The sequence below is a fragment of the Balaenoptera physalus genome (assembly GCF_965194825.1).
Source record: "Balaenoptera physalus genome assembly, chromosome: 6".
Lineage (NCBI taxonomy): Eukaryota > Metazoa > Chordata > Mammalia > Artiodactyla > Balaenopteridae > Balaenoptera > Balaenoptera physalus.
This window is the reverse complement of record NC_138885.1, coordinates 127,931,684-127,956,151: the sequence shown is the minus strand read 5'-3', so window position 1 is coordinate 127,956,151 and position 24,468 is coordinate 127,931,684. Positions and strand designations below refer to the sequence as shown.

Sequence of the window (24,468 nt, the reverse complement as noted above, 5' to 3'; positions counted from 1 at the left end):
TGCCAGGGGGGGAAAAGATCCACACCCAGTCTTAACATCATGAAGTTTTAAAGTACCAGGAACAAAGAGGATTATCATGTCTTCTAATAAGATAAATAAGCCACACTAGCAGGATAAAGAATCAGAACATCATAACACTGTTCAACAGCAATGTCGGAAGCGATTGATAGAAGACATCAGAACAATGTTTTCAGATTTTTCAGTGAAATGATTTTTCAACTTAGAATTCCAATTTTTATTTATTTACTCCTAGTAAAATAAAAATTTATTTGACAAGACCAATTTGAAGCCCAAGAATATTTTTATGCTCTATTCTGCTTTCCTTTCAAGTGGGAAAATGTTAGCTGGCAACAGACATGGTATAATGATGAGGTTTGTACATTACAAAGGAACAAAAGTCAAGGCTCAAGCTGTCCTTGCCCAGATGGTGTTAGCTCCTCTTGCACAGAGAGGGGGCTCTTTTTGAGGCTTTCCAAAGGGTAAAAGTAAGCAATTCATAGTATCCTTCAATTGAAAGCTGACATCTGGGATCTCAGACAGGAAACTATAATGATATATTTTTTTTAATTCTCTATGATTGAAGTCAGAAACATTGAAATATGAAGCTTAAAAACAAAACAAAACAAAACAAAAAACACTTTCCTGCTCTGTTGCTGTCAATGATTTCTGGAGTGGTTAGAGGATATAAAGTGTTTGAAGAGCTTCTGAGTCACCTATTTCAAACACTTGATCCCATAATCAAAGCTTAAGTGCAGAGATTTGCCAAATCTTGTTAATAGCCAGAGCTAACTTGAACACCTCATTACAAAGGCCATTTTTCCAGAAGCCATTGCCTTAAATGAAAAAAGTTCAAGGAAGCAAATTGGAAACTGAGCCAGAAATCAGGATATATGTCAGTTTTACCAACAGAGACAAAAACAAACAAAAAACAGTGTTCATCAGGCAGAAAGTCTATTTGAAACATGGATATTTTTGTAATTAATCAGAATCATTGTCAAAGGAAACAAATGTGAAAGACTAGTTTTTATCTTTTTCAGAACCATATGTATTCTCTCTCAAATTTTTTGTTTGTTTCTAATTGCTTTATCTGACTATCTAATTATTCATTGTGTGGAAATGACAGACTTCAGAATTCCAGTTTTCAAAGACTTGACTTTAATGGTCATTTATTTGAAAAGCAAATTACATCTAAGCACTTGCCTGTCTGTTAGAACATTTTACATTAATGAGTCTCTGAAGGGCTCCAGGAATCCAAGCTATTGGGAGCGGTAATTCAGATACGTGCCTGGACCTAATGACTTCATATGTAGATACAGAGCAGGCCAAATAAAGTGGTTCTTAGAGACCCAATGAAATAGAACTGAAAACCACTTTCTGATGCCTTTCATCAATGTAGATGGTCAATCCAGACAGCTCTTTTCAAAAGAAGAAAAAGTACCATTGTCCCATTAGCAGCTTGATTTGAGGACTAAATTATCTAAATTATCACTTCACTTCCCTGTGTAGCGTCAATCAGGATGTAAGTTTAGCAGTTGCTACTGAGTTTTTGTTTTTCATATATTTTACGTATGCCAATGGAATTGCAGCATCTCAATTATTGAAGAGGTATAAGTGTTTGCTCAAGTATCCCTGAAATATCTTGGAGAGGTAAAGTTTGGAGTTATTTATTAGTTTGGTTTAATTATTTGCATTTTAAAATTAGGTTCACTATCATTTATTCCCAGTGATTTTAAGTGTTTAAATTGCCTTTCATCTACTCTAAAATAATTGAGCTACTAAGACTACAAACATCAATTTCTACACTTTTTACATTTCCTTTGTGCAAATATGTATGACTTTAAGAAGAGGAAAAAGGTAACTTTATTACTTTAAAGGTGAAAAATGAGAAATAATTTTATGGAAGTTTAGTTGAAGAGTTAAAACATAAAATTCTACAAAATTTAAAACCATGCAATATTTCAATATGCAATTCAAATCTATAGCATTTCATCCTAATGCCATAGTCAAAGGTGAACTGTCTCATCATGCCTGGAGGAAGATTTTTGTCAATTAACTGATTAATGCTTCAATACTGATGAAAAGCACATTCTCAACTGACTTTTTAAATGTTTTAAAATAAAGCTAACCCATGTATCCTTTTATACGCTGTACTGAGAAATTGAAATCATGCATTGGCTTCAAATGGTTGATCTGTATGTATAAAAGTTTGTGTTTACTCATTCTCATTAAAGATCTTTATTTCTAAGAATAGAGGCTGTTTTCTCTCCAGATCTATAAGTTCTCCCAAACGGCACTATTCTTATTAAGGAACTAAATAAGTGATGATGATTAAGCAGTGGTTCATGTTTTTAATATGTCTACATTTCTGCTGTAAATTATAATTTTTTTTACTTTCATATTCATGAAATGGTTCCCTATTTCATGTCTGTTGCAATCATCTACTGGTTTTATGACACATGATAACAACATCATCCATAACAGTTGTAGGTATTTAGATGAATTAAGTCATAAACACCTCTGGGAACAAGAATGAAGGCATTTCTTAATTAAATGTTTTATAGCCCTGAAAAATAAGGTAACACACTGTACTTGTATGTATTTGGTTCCAAACATAAGAAATAAAGGTTAAGAAAAAATAATTTAATGTTTTTCATCAATAAATAATGTTTACATAATTGAACTAAAACAAATATTTATACCAAGTAAATAAGATTTGGGTAGCAGAGGAAGTAGCTACACGCAAGGAACAAAATTTTAATTGCTTTACACTCATAAATAGCTGTTTTTTATAAATATTCTACCTCAAATTATTTAGGTTATTTAGGTTAGACCTTATGAAATTTTTTTGTATGAAAAAAATTAAAGAGCAACAATTTCAAATAGTTCACCCTTACGGACTATAACACAGAAAGCAATAAAGTGTCATCCAGTTTGCTCCAAAATTGTTTATTTTGTATTTCATCTAATCTTCACAGAAATTCTGCAAAGCAGATATATTTTATTATCCCCATTTTCCCCATGGTTTATTAAGACTACAAACTGGTAAGGAGTGAAGCCAGGATTTGAAGCTAAGCTTCACTTTAGGCAGAGCACATCCTCCTGTCATTTCTGCACTACTGTGCCTCAAAGATGAGAGAATGGTCCAGCCAGATATGGGGAGCATATTGTCCCATTTACTGTGTCTGGGATTTCCTCCATTGCTATTTGGTGAAACCTATAAAATTTTAATATTCTGAACAATGACTGTGTCCTCTACATGAGAACAGGATTATTTTGAAAGCTTTGAAAATTAGGTGGCTCTCTGCTGCATAGCTTACTTATTTCTTCAGTTCTTTGTTGTTAGTTCTTTTATTATGGCTGTTCATAGACTTTGAGAATCTGGGTTATTCCTGGCTTCCATGATTCAGGGACTGCCCTGCTCCCTCAAGCATTCTTTTGCTAGAGGATGCTTATCCAGATTAAGTAGAGTTAACCTTTTGAACTGAAGGCATCCAAGAGAGTGGTAAGAACTTATTAAACAAAAAAACAGCAGTTTGAGCACAACGAATTTTGAAGAGTGAGATGTGTAGAACCGTCATATTTAACTTGATAACAGGTAAGAATTTCATGTTCTAGATATGTTTAGGATCAGCAAACATATCTCATCTACCACCTCCTGAGGTGCTGTTCATCTATCAGAAGACATAAATCCTCTGACTACTCCCCTCCCTGACACAGGCTCCATGTACCCGAGAAAAAAAGATTTTCCCTATTAAACATGCTAGTGATTGCTGTGTGACTCTCTGAAACTTGGCTTAATTACAGTAGGCAAAGCGAAGACTTGAGAAATCATCTTGATCAGAAAGAAAACAGAAGTGTGCTGATGAGTAGAAGATACCCCACCATCAACCGAGATGTCTATAATAATTCATCTACTTGATAGTTGATCAGCATTTGACTCTTCTTTGCCTGCATTATCCCAGGGCATGACTCCTGAGAGTTCAGGAATGTATCTCAGCTCTTTATGTATTAATAATCTGTGAGCGAAGAAGTAAGCAAGATGGAGCCAAGTCTAATGTATTCTTTTTCCTTTCAATTTGACATACAAAAAAGATAAAACTTCCAGATAAACCTTGTTCTAAGGGAAATTTGACTCATCCCTGCCCCCACCATCTTTGGGCATCATTTTTCCTTAAGATCACCCCTTTTTATTAGGAAGACGTGACAGGAGAAAGCTCTCATCGCCAAGATGAGAGATGAAAAAATTACAGTCAAAAATCATCTTATCTTATGATTCCCAAATCCTCAGTTACCAGGGGAGATTGTGAAAAATTAATATTTCCTTGGAAACAACCCAAATATCCATAAACTGATAAATTAATAAATAAAATGCAATATATATATGTATATATAGGTATATATACACACAATGGAATATTATTCAACAATAAAAAACAAATTATTTTTACATACTATGACATGAATGGACTTTAAAAACATTATGTTGATCAGTCACCAAAAAATATATATTTTGCTTCTAAAACACATGATGCTTGTTACACTAAATGTCCAAAATAGGCAAATATATAGAAATAGAAAGTAGATGAGTGGTCGTCTAGGGCTAGAGAGAGGGTATTTGGGGAGAAATAGAGATTGACTGCTAATAATACATTTTCTTTTGTGGATGATAAAAATATTCTAAAATTTTTTGTGGTGATGGTTGCACAACTCTGTGAATATATTAAAAACTATAGAAGTGAGACTTCCCTGGTGGCACAGTGGTTAAGAATCCACCTGCCAATGCAGGGGACACAGGTTCAATCCCTGGTCTGGGAAGATCCCACATGCCGAGGAGCAACTAAGCCTGTGCGCCACAACTACTGAGCCTGTGCTCTAGAGCCCATGAGCCACAACTACCGGAGGCCCCGTGCCACAACTACTGAAGCCCGTGGGCCTAGAGCACATGCTCCACGGCAAGAGAAGCCACTGCAATGAGAAGCCTGCACACTGCAACGAAGAGTAGCCCCCGCTCGCCACAACTAGAGAAAGCCCGTGTGCAGCAACAAAGACCCAACACAGCCAAAAATAAATAAATAAATTTTTTTTAAAAACATAGAAGCATACACTTTAAATGGGTAAGTCATATGGTATATGAATTATATCTCAATAAAGAGTATCTTTAAAATGGAAATTTAAAATAAATACCATGTGTTCTTTACCTGGTAAATATATATCAGATATTGCATACCAGTTTATCCTCTTGCTCCAAAAGAAATGTCTTTTAAAACAACAAAAACTGTGGGAAAATAAACAATTAATCTTGAGTAGCATCCTTATTTATAATTTATTTTTTAGGTTAGCAATAAAATTGGCTTGATGTATGGCTAGTTAAAATATCTGTCACTGTTCAGAAATCTCTATGCCTTTTCCTGTGTCTCTTATCACAAACTGCTTGAATAGCTACCCCCAAACAGCATTTCAAAGTTATTTTTAAAAAATATTGACAATGAAAAAAGCAGAAAGGTTTGACTGTCTCAAGTGTAAATAAAACTTCGTATTTCATTTTGTGTGATTGCTTCAATCATTTCAAAGCAATAATAACTGGATACCAATGCAGTATCATTCCAAATAGTCAAGTGTGTTCCAAAATGTCTGACAGCTCTGTGACATAACAACATTGATGTATAAATTCCTAATTTAGTTATCGTCAGCCTAAAGTACTAATAGGGAAAAAGCCATATTCTTTAAAAGATGCTTTTGGTCCTGGCTCCTGAATCTAGCTGAAGACTTTTGGTTGGGGGAAGAAAGGAAGCAATTTTTACTTCGAAAGGTTTGTGGATCAGCATTTTAATACCAAATTAAGAGATCTTATCATTGCCACATGGCCAGATGGCTGCATTGTTAGAAGCTGCAGAAATAAGGAATTGGGTTTCTTCTAAGATAACGCATAAGTATATATTTGGTCATAGTAAACATTCAAATGCCTAGATGCCAAAGGCAATTTGACATCATGTTTTTTAACATTTTCTAAGCAGGATCTCCATAAGAATGATTTCCTTAATAGATTTCAGCTGAATTCAGGAGAGATGAAAACATACCCGGGAAAGAAAATCAAAGGTCCCACATCCTGGGCTAAAACTCCATTGTCATATATCCTTTTGCACAGGATTTGCCTTTAGTGAGTGCGATATGCAATGGCATTTCTCGACTGTTGCATTTGACTATCTGAACAATCCAAAATGTTGACTGAAATGAATACATGATAAAATAAAACTGGCCACATACAATATAAGTTTGAGCCTGACAATCATCACCAGTTCTTTTTCTGTGGGTCAATTCAAAGAGTCAAACATGAATTTTTTACGTTACGTATTAGTATTGTTTTCGTTTGACTTAATTTGCATTGAAATAAAACTATTAAATACAATTAACTTACAAAAGTTGTTATGAATTACAATCCACTTAAAATTATTTTTTCTTATTTTAATAGGGTTTAAGGTTAACCTCTTTCTCATAGTAGTCTTTTACCAAAATATATCTTATATCACTATCTAATAAACCGTCATAGTAAAATTTTATTTTTAAACAGGTCTACGTGGTCCTCCATTTATGAAACTAGACTTAGAGGTAAAATAAACAATTGAGACGGCTTGACTAAATAATCTATAAAAACTAAACAGAGAAAACAATGTATTGCCTACAAACATTAAAAGGTTAACTATTTATGAATACCTTTGAAGAATATTTTATTAGATTATTTAAAAGTCAAAATCATAAAGTGGCATCATTTTCTCAGTGATTCTTATTCCTATAACATTTCATTTTAAAACCATAATAATGACAGAAGAGAGGCTTTGAATTTAAAAGTTATGGACAACCACAAAATTAGCCTTTAGGCAAGAAAAGAGATATTTGTGTTCTCTCGGTGATGATGTTGTGTTTTCATCTGCTACGGCTGAATATGTTTGCAGATGCTCTGAACAAGGGCATGTGCAGACACAGAGTGGAATGTATTTTATATGAAGAGAAAGGAGCTTTCAGTCCAAGAAAAACGTTAATATCTTTTATGTGCATTTATTACCAATTATGGTTCTCAACTTTTTGCCTATTTCTATTTTTTTAGCAAATCCTTATTCATGGGATAAAGAAGCCAATCTAAGCACTTTAAACAATATCAATCACTGGATTAATATTAGCCCAGTTAATTCTCCGATAACTTCTCTATTTAATCCCTTGCATACTTGTTGGAAGAAAACTATGTAATAAATAAGGAAAATATTTATTTAAAATAACAATTATTACACCTATCACCTGTGACAGTGCTTTCCCTTCATTCATGCATGTACATTTATCAGCAAGGATTTATTGAGCATCTATCAAATGCCAAGCTATGCTAAGCACTAAGAATACAGTAATGACCAGGACCTGCCCTCATGAGCTATTAATCTAGTCAAGGCTGAAGGAAATGAACTGTGTTTAAAAACAAAGGTAATTAAGCAAACATGCCTACTTTAAAAAAAATCTTTCTCTGTATCATTTGACATATTTGGATTTGCACATTCAGGCATTTTACAGATAACTCAATAACATCACTCCAGATTGAGACAAAGAGTCAACGCAGAGTAATTACATCTTATTCCTAATTGGCTGATGTCTCAGACATACAGCCTCAACCTCCCTGCCCGCAGTGCTCTTTCCAGACCCTGAGGGACCCCTTTCAATACTCAGCCCATTAAACCATAATGAATAATCTCCCAGGCTTTAATATTTTAATCACACATAACACTCACCCTAAGCCTCTAGAAATTTTAACTTCCCATTACCAAGTTTCCTTATATCCTCCTGTAATAACATGGAAGCGGCAGCCTCGTTTGTAAGAAAGGAAATACCTAACTCTAACCCATAGGTCTCCCTCAATTCTTACTGCACAGCATCTGTATCACAAAATTATGACTTCCTCTTTCATTTGACTCTTTTAAAAGTCTGCTATTATTGCCAGAGTCTTTTATTGTGCAGAAAGAAAGGCATTTCTTCCACCCACTTTGATCTCACTCTGGAGTTTCTCAAGGAAGCTTCTCTCGCCTTGGACTTCACAGCCTCTGTCTTCTCCCTCTCCTCAGCTTGTGCTTAAAACAGAGCCTCTTACCATTACTCAGCAGGTGCTGATCAGGGGAAAAAGCATCCACGCACTGTTTGTGTCATTTTCCCTCTTCTGCTTTTAAATGTGCCCTGCCTGCCTTCCAAGCTGACTTCAAATCCAGCTTCTCTGAGATGCCATTTGTGATGGGTTCCCTTTTCCCAACTTCCTTCACCATCACACAGGCCTGTCACTTCTCTAGCACTTCATGTTCATCGTTTTAGGGATGTGTTCTGCCTTCAGCAGACCATAACTCCCTGAGAGCAAGAAAAATACCTGTTTGTCTTCTCAACACCTGACACCAAGCCATAAACCTCAGAGATGTAGGGCGCTTAGTGCCCTCATCAACCTACACAACCGCTACCCCATACCCACCATTCCCCAGCCCTTCTGGACAGAGTCTTGTCTTATACTCTCCACTTGGAGTTCAGCAACGGAAGATGGCTAAATCTCAAGTAAACAGCCCACGGTCATAGAGAGTGAGCACAAGCTAAGAGCATTCTCACCACAGAGGCCATTTCACCATGAAGGGCACTTACTGTAAAACCATCAAAGCTTAAAGTTCAGGGCTCCTTGGTTGCATAGAACCCACTCCCAGGTACTCACATGGTTGTATGTTTGTGTGATTTTCAAAGTGAAGACATTTTAACTGCAATTGTGTCTTTCCATTCAGACTCTCACTACATCTTATCTCTTCTCATGTGGAGGGTCAAAAGAGTGACCACAGACATGTGTGCGGTCTAGCTTTAGGGAAATTGAGTAGATTAGTGTTTACAGGAGACATATTTATGTTGCTTGAGATCACTTTCATGTATAGTTAAGTGACTGCTAGCCATCCACATGTAGGAATGGCTTCCTGAATGCTCCCATCATGGACTCAGCCAGACATTGCGGCATGAAGATTTTAGATCAGAGACAGTTTCACAATATGAGCTGTCCTATCATCCCCAATACCAGAAACATAAAATAGTGAAGGGAAAACAAGGTTTTATGTGCCAGAAGCTAGTCTGTGGACTAGCTATAATACAAATACAAGATTGGGTTCTCTTTGGTGCCTAGAAAACACAGAAGTCCTTTCCTGGTGGGAAATTGGATAATACAGCATTGAAAGTTATAAATGAACCATGAACTTTTTCTTTCTTTATTAATTGGAATCAAACAAAAGAGAATTTATCCAAATTTTTATGTTTGTAGAGCACAAACTTGTAATGGTATTAAAATTAATGAATATATAACAAGCCATATATGAAAGAAATTATGTAGTGGTTTCCCACTAAATTTGAAAACACCTGGAAAATGTATATTATCAATAAAAGTTTGTGAAGTTGAAAAAACTTAAATCAACAGTATTAAAGACTGAATTATCTTTCTATTCTCTTTAGAGAAAATGATGTCATAAAACTGCTTTTATATGAAGAGATGATCAGAGTATGGAACCAAAAATGTAGAGAAAAAGTATCATGGAGGTGCACCGGGCAGCTTATTAATTAAAATATCATTTTTCTGAAAGTTCTCATGTTTGTGGCATTTGTCAGTCTTTCTATTTTTTTATTTTTCTTTTTTAATTAAATTTTTATTGGGGTATAGTAGCTTTACAATTTTTTTTAACGTTTTTATTGGAGTATAATTGCTTTACAATGGTGTGTTAGTTTCTGCTTTATAATGAAGTGAATCTGTTATACATATACATATATCCCCATATCTCTTCGCTCTTGCGTCTCCCTCCCTCCCACCCTCCCTATCCCACCCCTCTAGGTGGTCACAAAGCACTGAGCTGATCTCCCTGTGCTATGCGACTGCTTCCCACTAGCTATCTATTTTACGTTTGGTAGTGTATATAGGTCCATATATACACTACCACTCTCTCACTTTGTCCCAGCTTGCCCTTCCCCCTTCCCGTGTCCTCAAGTCCATTTTCTAGTAGGTCTACATCTTTATTCCCATCTTGCCCCCAGGTTCTTCATGACCACTTTTCTTTTTTTTATTTTTTAGATTCCATATATATGTGTTCGCATACGGTATTTGTTTTTCTCTTTCTGACTTACTTCACTCTTTATGACAGACTCTAGGTCCATCCACCTAACTACAGATAACTCAATTTCATTCCTTTTTATGGCTGAGTAATATTCCATTGTATATATGTGCCACATCTTCTTTATCCATTCATCTGTCGATGGACACTTAGGTTGCTTCCATGTCCTGGCTATTGTAAATGGAGCTGCAATGAACATTGGGGTCCATGACTCTTTTTGAATTATGGTTTTCTCAGGGTATATGCCCAGTAGTGGGATTGCTGGGTCGTATGGTAGTTCTATTTTTAGTTTTTTAAGGAACCTCCATCCTGTTCTCCATAGTGGCTGTATCAATTTACATTCCCACCAACAGCGTATGAGAGTTCCCTTTTCTCCACACCCTCTCCAGCATTTATTGTTTGTAGATTTTTTGATGATGGCCATTCTGACCAGTGTGAGATGATATCACATTGTAGTTTTGATTTGCATTTCTCTAATGATTAATGATGTTGAGCATTCTTTCATGTGTTTGTTGGCAATCTGTATGTCTTCTTTGGAGAAATGTCTGTTTAGGTCTTCTGCCCATTTTTGGATTGGGTTTTTTTGGGTTTTTTTTGATATTGAGCTGCATGAGCTGCTTGTAAATTTGGAGTTTAATCCTTTGTCAGTTGCTTCATTGGCAAATATTTTCTCCCATTCTGAGGGTTATCTTTTCATCTTGTTTATGGTTTCCTTTGCTGTGCAGAAGCTTTTAAGTTTCATTAGGTCCCATTTGTTTATTTTTGTTTTTATTTCCATTGCTTTAGGAGGTGGGTCAGAAAGGATCTTGCTGTGATTTATGTTATAGAGTGTTCTGCCTATGTTTTCCTCTAAGAGTTTGATAGTGTCTGACCTTACATTTAGGTCTTTAATCCATTTTGAGTTTATTTTTGTGTATGGTGTTAGGGAGTGTTCTAATTTCATTCTTTTACATGTAGCTGTCCAGTTTTCCCAGCACCACTTATTGAAGGGCTGTCTTTTCTCCATTGTGTATTCTTGCCTCCTTTATCAAAGATAAGGTGACCATATGTATGTGGGTTTATCTCTGGGCTTTCTATTGTCAGTCTTTTTAAATTTGAGATTTTTTTGTGTTTTCTTTTCTCCTTCTAAATAAATAAATACTCACTTTCACATCTAATTTAGAATTTTGAATTTCATCATTCTTTTTCAAAAGGAACATCTCCTAAAATTGGATTTACATTAGGCCCTAAAAACCTCCCCTACCACCGAGATGCAGAAATATATATGGACTAAATATAAGCAAGTGGTTGGTTTATGTTTTGCTTTGTTTTGGTCTTGGCCCAGCTAGCAAATATGGAGGGTTTCCTCCAAATATAGGTAGAGTTTCACATTGTAGCAGAAAATTAATGAAAAAATTGTTCATCTTCAGAAACTAAAGACAATATTGGAGGGCAGATAAATGGTTATTATAGATGCTTTTCTTTGGTCTCTCTGCTTTGCCCTCTCCCACTGGGAAATAAGATAATAGAGCTTTGTGATGCCCAGGGGGCAGGTAATGCACCTTTCTTTAAGATGAATGGAAAATTGTCTAATCAATTCAATAACTGCCATCCCAAGTGCATGTAAAGAAAAGTCCCTGAGTACTAACGGGTATTGAACCAATTTTCCAAGGGCAAAGTAACTATCATTATATGAATATTCTCAAACTCCTCTAGAGCATGAACCCCTTCCAAGCATCACCTACTATTTATGCTTCCATTTGCATTGTCTGCAAAAGGACTCAGGCCCGAGTCCTCCCTGTTTACCCATCTTATTAACCCAAAAGAAGAGAACCTCTGAATGAGAGTGAGGGTGGCATTTCATGCCCTTCCTTGCCCCAAATGCCCATCGAGTTACTCTTAAGAAGCAAATACTGTAGGATGCACTGCAAAGATATTTTGAGCCCAGGAAACTTGAAGAAATCTCCCAATACTTGGGATGAAGACAGTAGTGATCTTTACACTTCAGCAATATATAACTATTTTAGTTTTTAAGGCCTTTCCCAAAATCTTTCAATTCTGGTTCTTTTTCCCTCAAAAAGAAAAAGAATGGACTATAAGGAACCATGACCTCAAACGACTAACTGAAATCAGAAGTCCCCATATCCTTGCAGGCATCTACTTAAGTCCAAACGTCTGACTAAATACCCAGATAATTAATGTTCTCATCCAGTTTTGTATCATCAAATCGGCATGTTAGGAATAAAAACCTTTGAATGATTTTTAGTAAAATATTGTAAAACCTCATTTGCATGACCTCATTTAACATGAAGCTTCCAAGGCCTTATTTCTAACACTTTTCTTTCTCCAGGACTTTGCTGCAACCGGACTCTCTCCCTGCTTCTTTTTTTTTTTTTTTTTTTTTTTGGCATATAAACAACAGAAATTTATTTCTCACATTTCTGGAGGCTTAGAAGTCCAAGATCAAGGTACCAGCATGGGTTGTGTTCTGGTGCGGACCCTCTTCCTGGTTCATGGCTGGCCCTTCCTGGCTGTGTCCTCACATAGTAGAAGGGGCTAGGGAGCTCAGTGGGCTCTCCTTTATAAGAACACGAATCCTTTATGAGATCCATACTGAAGTAAGTGGGGATGAAATGACTTTGGTCTAGCATTTGCTTTAAAATATTTTCTTATTTTTTTTAAGATTTTTTTTTTTTGATGTGGACCATTTTTTTTTTTTTTTTTTGTGGTTTTTTTTTTTTTTTTTTTAACATCTTTATTGAAGTATAATTGCCTTACAATGGTGTGTTAGCTTCTGCTTTATAACAAAGTGAATCAGTTATACATATACAATATGTTCCCATTTCTCTTCCCTCTTGCATCTCCCTCCCTCCCACCCTCCTCATCCCATCCCTCTAGATGGTCACAAAGCACTGAGCTGATCTCCCTGTGCTATGCGGCTGCTTCCCACTAGTTATCTATTTTACATTTGGTGGTGTATATATGTCCATGACACTCTCTTACCCTGTCACATCTCACCCCACCCCCTCCCCATATCCTCAAGTCCATTCTCTAGTAGGTCTGTGTCTTTATTCCCGTCTTGCCACTAGGTTCTTCATGGCCTCTTTTTTTTTTTTTTTTTTTTTTTTTCCCCTTAGATTCCGTATATATGTGTTAGCATACTGTATTTGTTTTTCTCTTTCTGACTTACTTCACTCTGTATGACAGACTCTAACTCCATCCACCTCATTACAAATACCTCCATTTCATTTCTTTTTATGGCTGAGTAATATTCCATTGTATATATGTGCCACATCTTCTTTATCCATTCATCTGTCGATGGACATTTAGATTGCTTCCATGTCCTGGCTATTGTAAATAGAGCTGCAATGAACATTTTGGTACATGACTCTTTTTGACCTATGGTTTTCTCAGGGTATATGCCCAGTAGTGGGATTGCTGGGTCGTATGGTAGTTCTATTTGTAGTTTTTTAAGGAACCTCCATACTGTTCTCCATAGTGGCTGTATCAATTTACATTCCCACCAACAGTGCAAGAGTGTTCCCTTTCCTCCACACCCTCTCCAGCATTTATTGTTTCTAGATTTTTTGATGATGGCCATTCTGACCGGTGTGAGATGATATCTCATTGTAGTTTTGATTTGCATTTCTCTAATGATTAATGATGTTGAGCATTCTTTCATGTGTCTGTAGGCCATCTGTATATCTTCTTTGGAGAAATGTCTATTTAGGTCTTCGGCCCATTTTTGGATTGGGTTATTCGTTTTTTTGTTATTGAGCTGCATGAGCTGCTTGTAAATCTTGGAGATTAATCCTTTGTCAGTTGCTTCATTTGCAAATATTTTCTCCCATTCTGATGGTTGTCTTTTGGTCTTGTTTATGGTTTCCTTTGCTGTGCAAAAGCTTTTAAGTTTCATTAGGTCCCATTTGTTTATTTGTGTTCTTATTTCCATTTCTCTGGGAGCTGGGTCAAAAAGAATCTTGCTGTGATGTATGTCATAGAGTGTTCTGCCTATGTTTTCCTCTAAGAGTTTGATAGTGTCTGCCCTTACACTTAGGTCTTTAATCCATTTTGAGTTTATTTTTGTGCATGGTGTCAGGGAGTGTTCTATTTTCATACTTTTACATGTACCTGTCCAATTTTCCCAGCACCACTTATTGAAGAGGCTGTCTTTTCTCCACTGTATATGCTTGCCTCCTTTATCAAAAATAAGGTGCCCATATGTGTGTGGGTTTATCTCTGGGCTTTCTATCCTGTTCCATTGATCTATATTTCTGTTTTTGTGCCAGTACCAAACTGTCTTGATTACTGAAGCTTTGTAATATAGTCTGAAGTCAGGGAGCCTGATTCCCCCAGCTCCATTTTTCGTTCTCAAGATTGCTTTGGCTATTCGGGGTCTTTTGTGTTTCCATACAAATTGTGAAATTTTTTGTTCTAGTTCTGTGAAAAATGCCAGTGGTAGTTTGATAGGGATTGCATTGAATCTGTAGATTGCTTTGGGTAGTAGAGTCATTTTCACAATGTTGATTCTTCCAATCCAGGAACATGGTATATCTCTCCATCTATTTGTATCATCTTTAATTTCTTTCATCAGTGTCTTATAATTTTCTGCATACAGGTCTTTTGTCTCCTTAGGTAGGTTTATTCCTAGATATTTTATTCTTTTTGTTGCAATGGTAAATGGGAGTGTTTTCTTAATTTCACTTTCAGATTTTTCGTCATTAGTGTATAGAAATGCAAGAGATTTCTGTGCATTAATTTTGTATCCTGCTACTTTACCAAATTCATTGATTAGCTCTAGGAGTTTTCTGGTAGCATCTTTAGGATTCTCTATGTATAGTATCATGTCATCTGCAAATAGTGACAGCTTTACTTCTTCTTTTCCGATTTGGATTCCTTTTATTTCTTTGTCTTCTCTGATTGCTGTGGCTAACACTTCCAAAACTATGTTGAATAATAGTGGTGAGAGTGGGCAACCTTGTCTTGTTCCTGATCTTAGTGGAAATGGTTTCAGTTTTTCACCATTGAGGACAATGTTGGCTGTGGGTTTGTCATATATGGCCTTTATTATGTTGAGGAAAGTTCCCTCTATGCCTACTTTCTGCAGGGCTTTTATCATAAATGGGTGTTGAATTTTGTCGAAAGCTTTCTCTGCATCTATTGAGATGATCATATGGTTTTTCTCCTTCAGTTTGTTAATATGATGTATCACATTGATTGATTTGCGTATATTGAAGAATCCTTGCATTCCTGGGATAAACCCCACTTGATCATGGTGTATGATCCTTTTAATGTGCTGTTGGATTCTGTTTGCTAGTATTTTGTTGAGGATTTTTGCATCTATGTTCATCAGTGATATTGGCCTGTAGTTTTCTTTCTTTGTGACATCTTTGTCTGGTTTTGGTATCAGGGTGATGGTGGCCTCGTAGAATGAGTTTGGGAGTGTTCCTCCCTCTGCAATATTTTGGAAGAGTTTGAGAAGGATAGGTGTTAGCTCTTCTCTAAATGTTTGATAGAATTCACCTGTGAAGCCATCTGGTCCTGGGCTTTTGTTTGTTGGAAGGTTTTTAATCACAGTTTCAATTTCAGTGCTTGTGATTTGTCTGTTCATATTTTCTATTTCTTCCTGGTTCAGTCTCGGCAGTTTGTGCCTTTCTAAGAATCTGTCCATTTCTTCCAGGTTGTCCATTTTATTGGCATAGAGTTGCTTGTAGTAATCTCTCATGATCTTTTGTATTTCTGCAGTGTCAGTGGTTACTTCTCCTTTTTCATTTCTAATTCTATTGATCTGAGTCTTCTCCCTTTTTCTCTTGATGAGTCTGGCTAATGGTTTATCAATTTTGTTTATCTTCTCAAAGAACCAGCTTTTAGTTTCATTGATTTTTGCTATTGTTTCCTTCATTTCTTTTTCATTTATTTCTGACCTGATCTTTATAATTTCTTTCCTTCTGCTGGCTTTGGGGTTTTTTTGTTCTTCTTTCTCTAATTGCTTTAGGTGCAAGGTTAGGTTGTTTATTCGAGATGTTTCCTGTTTCTTGAGGTAGGCTTGTATTGCTATAAACTTCCCTCTTAGCACTGCTTTTGCTGCGTCCCATAGGTTTTGGGTCGTCGTATCTCCATTGTCATTTGTTTCTAGGTATTTTTTGATTTCCCCTTTGATTTCTTCAGTGATCACTTCGTTATTAAGTAATGTATTGTGTAGCCTCCATGTGTTTGTATTTTTTACAGGTCTTTTCCTGTAATTGATATCTAGTCTCATAGCGTTGTGGTCGGAAAAGATACTTGATACGATTTCAATTTTCTTAAATTTACCAAGGCTTGATTTGTGACCCAAGATATGATCTATCCTGGAGAATGTTCCATGAGCACTTGAGAAAAATGTGTATTCTGTTGTTTTTGGATAGAATGTCCTATAAATATCAATTAAGTCTATCTTGTTTAATGTATCATTTAAAGCTTGTGTTTCCTTATTTATTTTCATTTTGGATGATCTGTCCATTGGTGAGAGTGGGGTGTTAAAGTCCCCTACTATGATTGTGTTGCTGTCGATTTCCCCTTTTATGGCTGTTAGTATTTGCCTTATGTATTGAGGTGCTCCTATGTTGGGTGCATAAATATTTACAATTGTTATACCTTCCTCTTGTATCGATCCCTTGATCATTATATAGTGTCCTTCTTTGTCTCTTGTAATAGTCTTTATTTTAAAGTCTATTTTGTCTGATATGAGAATTGCTACTCCAGCTTTCTTTTGATTTCCATTTGCATGGAATATCTTTTTCCATCCCCTCACTTTCAGTCTATATGTGTCTCTAGGTCTGAAGTGGGTCTCTTGTAGACAGCATATATATGGGTCTTGTTTTTGTATCCATTCAGCCAGCCTGTGTCTTTTGGTGGGAGCATTTAATCCATTTACATTCAAGGTAATTATCGATATGTATGTTCCTATTCCCATTTTCTTAAATGTTTTGGGTTTGTTATTGTAGGTGTTTTCCTTCTCTTGTGTTTCTTGCCTAGAGAAGTTCCTTTAGCATTTGTTGTAAAGCTGGTTTGGTGGTGCTGAACTCTCTCAGCTTTTGCTTGTCTGTAAAGGTTTTAATTTCTCCATCGAATCTGAATGAGATCCTTGCTGGGTAGTGTAATCTTGGTTGCAGGTTTTTCTCCTTCATCACTTTAAGTATATCCTGCCACTCCCTTCTGGCTTGCAGAGTTTCTGCTGAAAGATCAGATGTTAACCTTATGGGGATTCCCTTGTGTGTTATTTGTTTTTTTTCCCTTGCTGCCTTTAATATGTTTTCCTTATATTTAATTTTTGATAGTTTGATTAATATGTGTCTTGGTGTGTTTCTCCTTGGGTTTATCCTGTATGGGACTCTCTGTGCTTCCAGGACTTGATTAACTATTTCCTTTCCCATATTAGGGAAGTTTTCAACTATAATCTCTTCAAATATCTTCTCAGTCCCTTTCTTTTTCTCTTCTTCTTCTGGGACCCCTATAATTCGAATGTTGGCGCGTTTAATGTTGTCCCAGAGGTCTCTGAGACTGTCCTCAGTTCTTTTCATTCTTTTTTCTTTATCCTGCTCTGCAGTAGTTATTTCCACCATTTTATCTTCCAGGTCACTTATCCTTTCTTCTGCCTCAGTTATTCTGCTATTGATCCCATCTAGAGTATTTTTAATTTCATTTATTGTGGTTTTCATCATTGCTTGGTTCCTCTTTAGTTCTTCTACGTCCTTGTTAAATGTTTCTTGCATTTTGTCTATTCTATTTCCAAGATTTTGGATCATCCTTACTATCATTATTCTGAATTCTTTTTCAGGTAGACTACCTATTTCCTCTTCATTTGTTAAGTCTGGTATGTTCTGACCCTGCTCCTTCATCTGCTGTGTGTTTTTCTGTCGTCTCATTTTGCTTATCTTACTGTGTTTGGGGTCTCCTTTTCACAGGCTGCAGGTTCGTAGTTCCTGTTGTTTTTGGTATCTGTCCCCAGTGGCTAAGGTTGGTTCAGTGGGTTGTGTAGGCTTCCTGGTGGAGGGAACTAGTGCCTGAGCTCTGGTGGATGAGGTTGGCTCTTGTCTTTCTGGTGGGCACGTCCACGTCTGGTGGTGTATTTTGGGGTGTCTGTGGCCTTATTATGATTTTAGGCAGCCTCTCTGCTAATGGATGGGGCTGTGTTCCTGTCTTGCTAGTTGTTTGGCATATGGTGTCCAGCACTGTAGCTTGTTGGTCGTTGAGTGAAGCTGGGTCTTGATGTTGAGATGGAGATCTCTGAGAGATTTTTGCCGTTTGGTATTACGTGAAGCTGGGAGGTCTCTTGTGGACCAGTGTCCTGAAGTTGGCTCTCCCACTTCAGAGGCACGGCCCTGATGCCTGGCTGGAGTACCAAGAGCCTTTCGTCCACACGGCTCAGAGTAAAAGGGAGAAAAAATAGAAAGAAAGAAAGAAAGAAAGAAAGAGGCTATAATATAGTGAAGTAAAATAAAGCTATTGTAAAGCAAAGCTATACAGACAAAATCGCACCCAGAAGCATATACATATACACTCACAAATAAAGGAAAAGGGGAAAAATTAATATATCCTGCTCCCAAAGTCCACCTCCTGAATTTGGGATGATTCGTTGTCTATTCAGGTATTCACCAGATGCAGGCACATCAAGTTGTTTGTGGAGTTTTAATCCGCTGCTTCTAAGGCTGCTGGGGGAGATTTCCCCTTATCTTCCCTGTTCGCACAGCTCCTGGGGTTCAGCTTTGGATTTGGACCCGCCTCTGCGTGTAGGTCGCCTGAGGGCGTCTATTCCCCGCTCAGACAGGGCGGGGTTAAAGGAGCAGCTGCTTCGGGGGCTCTGGCTCCCTCAGGCCGCGGGGAGGGAGGTGTACAGAGGAGGCGGGGTGAGCCTGCGGCGGCCGAGGCCGGCGTGACGTTGCACCAGCCTGAGGCGGGCAGTGCGTTCTCCCGGGGAACTTGTCCCCGGATCACGGGACCCTGGCAGTGGCGGGCTGCACAGGCTCCCGGGAGGGGCGATGTGGAGAGTGACTTGTGCTCACACACAGGCTTTTTGGAGGCGGCAGCAGCAGCCCCAGCGTCTCACGCCCGTCTCTGGGGTCCGTGCTGATCGCCGCGGCTCACGCCTTTCTCTGGAGTTCGTTTAGGCGGCACTCTGAATCCCCTCTCCTTGCGCGCCGCGAAACGAAGAGGCAAGAAAAAGTCTCTTGCCTCTTCGGCAGCTGCAGACTTTTTCCCGGACTCCCTACCAGCCAGCTGTGGTGCGCTAACCCCTTCAGGCTGTGTTCACGCCGCCAGCCCCAGTCCTCTCCCTGCGATCCAACCGAAACCGAAGCCCGAGCCTCAGCTCCCAGCCCCGCCCGCCGAGCAGACAAGCCTCTCGGGCTGGTGAGTGCTGCTCCGCGCCGAGCCTCTGTGCGGGAGTCTCTCCGTTTTTTTCCTCTGTGCCCCTGTTGCTGTGGGGTCTGCGGTGATCGCCGCGGCTCACGCCCTTCTCTGGAGTTCGTTTAGGCGGCGCTCTGAATCCCCTCTCCTTGCGCGCCGCGAAATAAAGAGGCAAGAAAAAGTCTCTTGCCTCTTCGGCAGCTGCAGACTTTTTCCCGGTCTCCCTCCCAGCCCGCTGTTGTGCGCTAATCCCTTCAGGCTGTGTTCACGCTGCCAGCCTCAGTCCTCTCCCTGCGATCCGACCGAAGCCGAGCCTCAGCTCCCAGCCCCGCCCGCCCCGGCGGGGGAGCAGACAAGCCTCTCGGGCTGGAGAGTGCTGCTCGGCGCCGAGCCTCCGTGCGGGAACCTCTCCGCTTTGCCCTCCGCACCCCTGTGGCTGCGCTCTCCTCCGTGGCTCCGAAGCTTCCCCCCTCTGCCACCCGCAGTCTCCGCCCGCGAAGGGGCTTCCTAGTGTGTGGAAATCTTTCCTCCTTCACGGCTCCCTCCCACTAGTGCAGGTGCCGTCCCTATTCTTTTGTCTCTGTTATTTCTTTTTTCTTTTGCCCTACCCAAGTACGGGGGGAGTTTCTTGCCTTTTTGGAGGTCGGACGTTTTCTGCCAGCGTTCAGTGGGTGTTCTGTAGGAGCAGTTCCACGTGTAGATGTATTTCTACTGTATCTGTGGGAAGGAAGGTGATCTCCGCGTCTTACTCTTCCGCCATCTTCCCGAGGACCCCTCTCCCTGCTTCTTTACAGTGCATTGCACTTTCCTACTTCCAAATATTACTCATACTATCTGACCTCCCAGGGACGTCAGCCTCTTTCCTTACCCACCAAAATCCTATTCATCTCTCAATAACGTATCTTGTCTCTTTGCAAATTTTCTTAAAATTTTCTTCTCACCATTCCCATCTGAATGCCCATGGTGGTTTGTTTAATCTATGTGATGTGTTTAAATTGTACAATTCTTTTACTGTTGCTCTGAATTATTATTTAATCTTGTAGCTGTTCTTTTCATACTCTTACTTATTCAGACACTTGTTTAAGATAACTACAGAAGAGGCAAACACTACAACAAGATGAAATACATTAAAATTAACTAAAACAATGAGACAGAGAAATCCATTGATTGTACATGATATGAAAAGTGGGTGGAGAAAGGGAGCAGGAAATAAGAGGAAAGAGGGAAATAGAAAGAAGTGTTTGTTGCAATTATAAACAGAAGTTGAGAGTATTACAAGTCTTTTTCCTATTTCATGAGATTTGACAACACTTTATAAACCTGAAGATTTTCTTGGGACTGTTACACTGGTTCTATACAAAGGGGCTTTGTTTTGTTTGTCGGGCCGTGAAAGACGGAGGGCATTTGGTGGGATCAGTTGGAACTACGAGTAGGAATTGGGTGCACACGTCCAAAGGTAAGATGGATGTTTCTAGGCCAGATCAACTGTACAAAATATGTATGACTCTCTAATCCTTTGCCCCAAACTAATTCCTGCTTTCTTCAAAAATGACTGTCATGATTTTCACTTAATTGACACTATTTGCCCTCTTTCGCAGGTGTGCTTTGTGAACCTGGATGTGAACAAAGACGCATGCAGTACAGAGCACCTGCAGCAGGTAGCACTGGGAGCTGGACTCTCTGGGAACTCACTTCAACGACTGGCTGTACTGACGAGAGAACTAACGTGACTCCACGTAAATGATGCTCACTTTGTAGGAGACTCTTTAATTAGGTGGTTTCATCACAGTCCATCTCCCTGATCCCTTTTCTGCCACTTTCCTACACAGTTTGCCCTCCTTATATTTGTGAAACTTGCTTTCCCCAGCAGACAGGCGCTTTCTCCTGCCCGCCAGTGCCTAGGAGTGGCTTTTCTACTCTCCCCTTCTCCACTCTCAAACACTCAGTCTGTGGTGACTTTTCCAAGGTTTTTGCAAAACCCGCTTGATACCAGCTAGCTCTTCCCTCTGGTTTGCTCCTTCCTGCTGCTTTCATCAAATGTTTTATATCTAACCTCAGTTTCCTAGCCCTACACTCATCTGGGACTCAAACTTTTTGCACTCTGCAGCAGCTAAATATTCCAGGCTCGTCCAAGGTTGTAAGATCCTGATGTAAATCCTTGACAACATGCAAAAACTTGAAGGTCCACTCAATCCTTCGGAACTAGAGCCTATGGGTACAGTGGGAAGGATTCATTCCCAAAGCTGAAGATGATTTGATTTCACTATTTGGTGTAACACTCTTTAATGCATAATAGCACACCATTTGCCACTTGATTATCACAGTATGGTAGACCTGAAGTTACTCAGTTACTCCCGCAATGTTCTTTTCTTGACGATGCTGCACCTGAAGCTTCTCCAGCTCAATTGCCCATACAGATTGTTTATTATTGACTTCCACTGAGCTCCAAAATATCACTCATCTGTGTAGTACTGGAGAGATCTTCAAAAGAAATTGTACATATAATTTCATTTGATGGACTTATGGTGCAGAGTACATCAAAGAGAGAGCAGGAAGGACCAAAGCAATTGCCATCTTAAGAACTGTGTTTCCATCAAACTTTATGACATAGAAAAGACACGTTATAACTTAACAGCATTTTTTTCCTACTCATTTCTCTGATTAACGTGATCTTCATGGAAACAAAACTGTTTCAGCAGTGATCTTTGGGACAGCTATTACAGTACTTAAATATGCAAATAGATGACAGATATTAATTTTTAAATATATGTGAAATGGAAATTTGGTAAGATTATGAAAATCACATTTTTAGAATCTATAAAATGCATATGTAGATGTGTATTTCTAATTAATCTGTGCTGTGTATGGATCTCTTAGTATTCCCTGCTTGTGTTCTCAGGTTTTGATACTCTTCTGTTTGATATGTAAAAGAAAATTAAGTATATATGTCTACCACAATAAAAGACTAAAGCAAAAAGAAAAAAAAAGAACATTGTATTTAACGAACTTAGGTGTGATTTGAGACCACCTTCTGCTATGCCTAAGGGTATACATAAACTGACTAAGCTACATAAAGGTGTTCAGGGAACTCATCTCATCTTCTCTGGATCTCAGGCTACTTATGTGTGAAAGGAAAGTAATAGTGGTACCTAATCCATATAGGGGTGTTGCAGTGATTGAAGATAGTAATGTAACATATGTACAGTCCTTAATATGGTGCCTTGTAATCAGTACATACAGAAAAATCAATGTTAGTAATTATTTTATTATTAATATTATTATTGGCTTTATTAGAACACATGGTTATTAGTTAATGGGTTTCTTATTCAAGGATTTAAAAGGAAAAAGTTCCCAAACTATCATGTATAACTGTGGTGTCACAATAATCATTAAGTGTTTACTTTGGAAAACTTAGAAGTAAAAATGTTTAAATCTTTATGTTAGGAAATTTTCTATTCCCATCTAAACCTTATGCTTCAATTTTATACAATCTCTTCTAGTAATAATCTTAATAGATTAAGTAATCTATATTATGAATTGTTACTGAGTATATTATTTTTGCAAGTAAAATAATTTTGGGGTAGTATTTTGGAAGTGAAAATAAAACATCTAAGCTAATAAAGATTCTTGTTCTACAGAAATTGGGCAATGTCTCACCAGATCTTCCAAAATTTATAAGCTCCATGAATGTCCAAAAGCCAAAAGAAAATGAAATTGTCCTCCTAAGTGGGTTAACATCTGGAAATCTCCAGGCAGATTTTGAAGTTTCACAGGTAAGAAATATAAGCTCTTGCTAACCTATTCACTAGTAGCAGGTTGTCTGTGGTCAGCCCTTGACACAAATCAGTACAAGGCCCAAATAGATGCTATACATAGACTCCCATAGAATAAGAATCAAAAATGTCCTTGTATTCAAGAATAGGCTTTACTTGTATTTCTCTTAAATATTGCCCCTCATAGCTTGACAGAGTTTCCCTTACATCAACTCCTGACATATGTTATCTTCTCAAGTTTATGGTTCTGAGTTGCACTTAAACTAAAGCAGACACACTAGGCATTGGTTGGTTAGCTTGGTTTTCTACAAATCTACTGTATAATCAAAAACAGAATTGTCTTCTGTTTCAGGAACAATAGCAAAATTCTAATTCATACCTTGTGGTCCTAGAATTGCACAATTTCTTCTTTCCGGATACTATTTATTTCTTAGGATATATCAAACCAGCCAAGCTAATAAATATAGGATAGCAGCCTGAAAGATGGAAATGGAGTTTCCTAGGCCCAAAAATGAAGTTCCCAGAGTAAAAGAATATCACCGAAAATAAAGTAGAATTTAAAATACTATTATTATCATTCAATCTACTAATGTTCATTATTATTAGATATATCATTATAACACTGAAGAAAACTTTAAAATTTTAAATTGTTTAACCAATTTACAGAAAAACACATAAAAGATTTCTAAAGACATACTGTATAAAAGATCGCGAATTTTCTCAAATAAGATATGTTGATAGTGATAGTTACAGTTTAAAATAGTGAGCATTTGTTTTCCTCTAAATTGCTCTTCCTTGTGTTTTAGTTTTGCTGGAATGTTTTAAAATCTTCTTTTAGTCTTTAATCCTTCAAAATATCAAAAAATTCAGAGGTCCACCCACTATTTCTTGCTGTACTCCAGATACTTAGTGAAAATCTACACACAGCCTGTTACAATTTGCTCATCAAGCCTAGAACAAAATTCTTCCCAGTCAATCCAATAACACATTTCCTTAGTGAGAAAATGAATTGTTTGAAAAGAGAATACAGAAACAGCTCTAAGTACCCTCTCTTTATACTAGGCAAAACCATGGTGACCGAAAGCAATTTTCAAAACTTAGTTTTAAGAGTGGTTTCTGGACCAGGCCTGTTAGTAAGGATTTCTAATTAAACTCTCCATGAGGAGAGTTGGAAAGAACACAGG

The 24,468-nt window shown here is 37.9% G+C and overlaps 1 protein-coding gene across 6 annotated transcripts in view; it reads left to right on the top strand.

Moving 5' to 3' along the window:
- The window catches only part of SPHKAP (SPHK1 interactor, AKAP domain containing), a 167,922-nt gene that overhangs the window by 101,694 nt on the left and 41,760 nt on the right, over nucleotides 1-24,468 (top strand). For 5 of the 6 annotated variants that reach the window (XM_082464601.1, XM_082464599.1, XM_082464603.1 and 2 more), the window contains 2 exons: nucleotides 21,110-21,169; nucleotides 23,150-23,284. In XM_082464601.1, the coding sequence (XP_082320727.1) occupies nucleotides 21,110-21,169; nucleotides 23,150-23,284 (195 nt within the window). Of the gene's footprint in view, nucleotides 1-20,923; nucleotides 20,968-21,109; nucleotides 23,285-24,468 lie in introns of those variants that run through there. The other variant, XM_082464602.1, reaches the window with a different exon arrangement.